The sequence below is a fragment of the Pyrgilauda ruficollis genome, unplaced genomic scaffold (assembly GCF_017590135.1).
Source record: "Pyrgilauda ruficollis isolate IOZ18807 unplaced genomic scaffold, ASM1759013v1 scaffold6, whole genome shotgun sequence".
NCBI classification, from domain to species: domain Eukaryota; kingdom Metazoa; phylum Chordata; class Aves; order Passeriformes; family Passeridae; genus Pyrgilauda; species Pyrgilauda ruficollis.
In genome coordinates this window covers 3,662,260-3,666,599 of record NW_024527710.1, presented here as the reverse complement: position 1 = coordinate 3,666,599, position 4,340 = coordinate 3,662,260, and the positions used below count along the sequence as shown (strand labels likewise).

Below are 4,340 nucleotides of genomic sequence, written 5' to 3'. Positions count from 1 at the left end.
TGTCATCTAAGCATTTATTTTACTGAATCCAAAAAGACATGAAAAGGGATAGGGAAGAACCACGTTTGTTCGTTTTAAACTAACGTATAGAAGTGATTTTTTTTTTCTCCTTGTTTGGACGACATATAATAAATATGATATAGCACTCAGCACTCGGTCTGTACAATTCTGTTCGCATTAGGGAGCATGCCACTTTTCAATAAGAAAAGAAAAAAAAAAAAAAGGTAATGAGAAAAATCAGTGCAAAGTTCTCCGTTCCCCCGGTCTTCTCCGCCGGTCGGGGGTCGAGGCGCTCTCATTCCCTCTGTCCTCCGCAGCCGTTAGTCTCTCCAGCGGGCTCGGGCTCCCTCTCCCTCTCCTCCTCCTCCACCCCCTCCGTAACTCTCTCTCCGAGCTCCAAGTCCTGCCTCGCAGGAGCCGAGGTCGGCGGGTCGCCCCGCGGCTGTGCCCGCCTTCCCCCGCGTGTGGTCGTTTCACTTACGGGCTTGGCTCTGGGTTCACGTTTCAAGAGTCCCTGCTCTGACTGATCGCCTCCCACGGTGGCCGGTGACCGCCTGCAGAAGCTCCTGCCCCTCGGCTTCCCCTCGCTTCCTCCTCTGCGGTGCTGGGGCTTGTTTGGGGACGGGGAGGGGAAGGGCTCGTTGCGGGGACTGCGGTGCCGTTTCACCGGGGGTGCGGGGTGCCGGGCATGGGGTTGGCCAGGGGGTTGAGGGCCGGCTGCCCGCCGGGCCCCAGCCCGTGGATCAGCACCCGCGGCACCAGCGGCCGCTGGAGCTGGGGGTGCGGCGCGGGAGGAGTCCGGTACATGCTGCTGTACATGGCTGCGGCCGCCGCAGCTGCCGTCGTGCTGTCCATGCTGCCCAGCAGGCTGGGGTGATAGAAATAGGGCGAGGGGAACATCCGCTGCAGCGCTGAGTAGTTCCCGGCCTCGGCCAGCAGCTCCAGGCCCACCGCCGTCTGTCGCTTCCACTTCGTCCTGCCGGGGGGAGCAAGAGGCTGCAGGGCGGGCGCCGCGATGGGGCAGCCAGGCCGCTTCCGCGGGGCTCCGCGGCCGGCGAGCCCATCCCCTGCGCGGCCCCGACGGAGCGTACTGTCCCCGTAGGCCCGCACACGGTGCGATCTTTCCGGCTCTGCCCGCTTTCCCCTCCGAGCCCCGCAACCCCCGACACATGCATACGGCGACTCCGGCCAAATTAATAACTGCGGCACACGGTTAGATCGCAACGCGCTGACACTAATGGTTTGCGACAGAATTAGGGTGGCTGCAACCGTATGTAATGAGACAGAAAATTACGGCAGCGTTGACAGGAGCCGGACCCCCCAGACCATCGCCGGGGAGGGCGCGGGGCAGCAGCCGGGAGCTCCCCGCAGCACCCCGGGCTCCCGCGGGCAGAAACCCAGAGGCGTAAGCCCGCCCCCGGCTCCCCGGGGCCGCCGCCCTGACGGGGCCCGCCTTACCTCCGGTTCTGGTACCAGGTTTTGACCTGCGTGTCGGTGAGGTTGAGGGCGGCGGCCAAGTCCATGCGGTCCTGCACGCTCAGGTACTTCTGCCGCTCGAAGCTGCGCTCCAGCTGGTTGAGTTGATGGTCGGAGAAGGCTGTTCGTGCCTTCCGAGGCTTCTTGGCCCGCACTGGCGGGCTGTCCCGGCTGCTGCTGATCTCCCGATCGCCCTCCTCCTTTGTCCCTGTGAGTGAGCCCAAGAGCGGTGAGGACCGGCGGGACACCGGCTCGGCCCCCGCCCCGCCCCGGTTACCGGACCCCGCCGCCCCCTCCCCAGGGACTTCTCCGGGACACGGGGGGAACGGTCAATTATGCCTGGGGGTGGTGGCGGCGAGCCCGTCCAGGGAACAGCGGGATTCCCGCTCTCCGTTTCCCAACTACAGGGCTTTCGTTATTTTCTGCCTTCTCCCCCCGGCCCGAAACGCCGGGAAATCGATCTGTCAATCCAGCTCCACTCGGGCCCCAGTTTGTGGCGCTCCTTGATCTTCCCCGCAGGAAGAACAATAATCTCCCTAATTGACCCACTGGGGAGGTTGGTGCACACAAAAATGGCCAGACCAGACTGTACATCTGGTTTGGGCACTCGTATGCTAATGCTAAAAGAGCAAAATGAGCTGCACTCGCGGGCACCGCGCCGCTCTGAGCCTGGCGAAAATAACTCAATTGAGCAAAATTAGGAAATTTTGTCCTGTTGCCTCCCGGCTGCACCGGGCTGCCGGCGGGAAAGACAGCTCCGCCGACACCGCAGGGAAAATACACCCTCTCTCTGTTTGCCTTTCCTCACTCTTTTCCTCCTTTCCCCTTCCCACGCACACATAGCTATTTTCACTTCCGATCCCCGCACGGCGGGGGCTTCCCCATCAGCACGAAACCCCTAATTGAAAAAAAAAAAAAAAATTGAAGATGGAGAAATAAACCTTCTATGCCGGCGCAGGGAAAACTCGAGGGTTTCGCCAAACGCACAAAGCCCTCACATCTCGCTATGCAGAGCGCGGGCCGAGTTGTTGTTGTTGTTATTGTTATTATTTTATTTTTAATTAAAAGTTGGATGGGTTTGTTTGGGGTTTTTTTTCCTTATTTGCTATTAACTAGGGAAGTAGAATTTTTCATCTTAATTTTAGAGCGAATGAGCATAAATAAAAAGGCTGAACGCACTAACTGCAGCTGAGCCGCCGGTTCTTAGAAAGCCAGAGAATCATTTATGTGCATTTGCATTAAAAATAAATACAGTCTGATTTCCCATGCGATCCCACTGCTCGGGCTATTTCCTTAAAAACGGGGAAGCCAAATTTTAAAAAGAAAAAAATTAAAAAGAGGAAAGAGCAACAGATATTTTTAAAAATTAAAAATAAAAAAAAAAAAAAAACCAAAAAGCTATTTGATTTAATTTCATTTCCTACCGACCTTCTCCCCCGCGGTAGCGAGGATCACTGAGCGGCCCCGGCAGAGCGAGCGCTCCTGCCGCAGATTTTCTCCCCGATTTTCGTTCCACCAATGCGGCCGAGCACCGCGGTGCCGGTTGTACCGGCGGCCGAGCCGGTGCGGACCCGGGCCGCGGCGTACTCACCGTGGCATTTGATGTCCCCCTGCGTGTCGTCGCGCTTGTCGAGCTTGGCTTTACCGTCCTCCTGCTCGAGTTTGGGCCTGAAGCTCTCCGGTGCCGCGCTGCCCTCCTGCTTGGGAGTATGGTGGGGAGAGGGGACGCTGGTACTGTAAGGTGCACACGCCGCTAGCGGTTTGCTGTCGCCCAAAATGTCCTTAATTAAAAAAGAAGAGGTGGAAGTCCTCGGGCCGGAGCTGGCCGAGCCCAGCTGTGGCGGCGGTGGCTGCGGGGGCGACGGCTGCAAACTCGGCGGCGGCGGCGGGTGTGGGCCGAGGTGGAGGTGGTGCGGCGGCGGCGGGAGGCTTTCCGCCACCCCCAGGTGCGGCTCGGGGTGCTCCATGCTCACCGAGATGGGCGATGAGGGCGCCGTCCCCACCGTGTCGATTTCCGAGCAGGGGGACGGCGTGGCCTGGCTCCTAAAATCCGCCGGCCGGCCGTCGCCGTGGGGGCGAAAATCTCCGTTCATGACTCCGGGGCTGCCGGTGCTGCCACCCGACAGGATCGTATCTATCCCGAAGCTGGACCCGCTCGGCCCCTCCATGGCGAAACGCTCAGCGCCGCGTCCGCATCCCCGTGGGCGGCCGCGGGGGTCTCTCACCGGGGGTGGAGGAGAAGGGATGGGGGGCGGAACCGGATTACCCCAACCCGCGCACCGGCGGCGCGGTCGACACTAACTCGGGGCCCCCGCCGAGCCCCACATCGCCGCCGGGCCGGTTCGCCGCTAACCAACTTTGTTGCGGGAAGTTGCGGGCGCGGAGCGGGGCGGACACCGGCCACTGCGGCGCGCCCGCCCGTGCCCACCGAGCTCCTCTCGGCGGCGGCGACTCCCCCCGTGACGTCACAGCCGCCGCGTCCCCCCCGCCGTTTATTATAAACCCGGGCTTTTGCCGCCGCCGCTGCCCGCCCCCATTGGCGGAGGGCAGGGAGGGGGCTGACGCAGCGCGGGCCGCAGCCAATCGGCGACGGCGGCGGGGACGGACGCGGGAGGGGGGGCGCGCCCTCGCTCCCTGCCGGGCCCGTCCCCGCCGCCACCGCCGCCCCGTCGGGCCTCGATTCCCTGGTCGCCGGATCGGATCCCCCGGAGAGTATCATCCGGTGTTCCCGGGACGGTTCCCCGGCTAAATGTCAGAATAATGGGAAGTGCCAGCGACAAGACGTCGTATTAATCCTGATGAAGCGGCGTGTCAAGCTAATTAGAAGAGTAATTATAAAGGTGATAATGAATGATTTAGAGTTC

At 61.1% G+C, this 4,340-nt stretch overlaps 1 protein-coding gene across 1 annotated transcript; it reads right to left on the bottom strand.

The window, feature by feature from the left end:
* Nucleotides 1–663: 663 nt before the first annotated feature.
* Nucleotides 664–3,644, bottom strand: BARHL2 (BarH like homeobox 2). Its single transcript, XM_041483443.1, has 3 exons — nucleotides 3,068–3,644; nucleotides 1,459–1,684; nucleotides 664–976 (listed from the first exon to the last, which is right to left on the bottom strand). The coding sequence occupies exons 1-3, from the start codon at nucleotides 3,642–3,644 to the stop codon at nucleotides 664–666; spliced, it is 1,116 nt and encodes a 371-aa protein (XP_041339377.1).
* Between the last annotated feature and the right edge of the window lie 696 nt (nucleotides 3,645–4,340).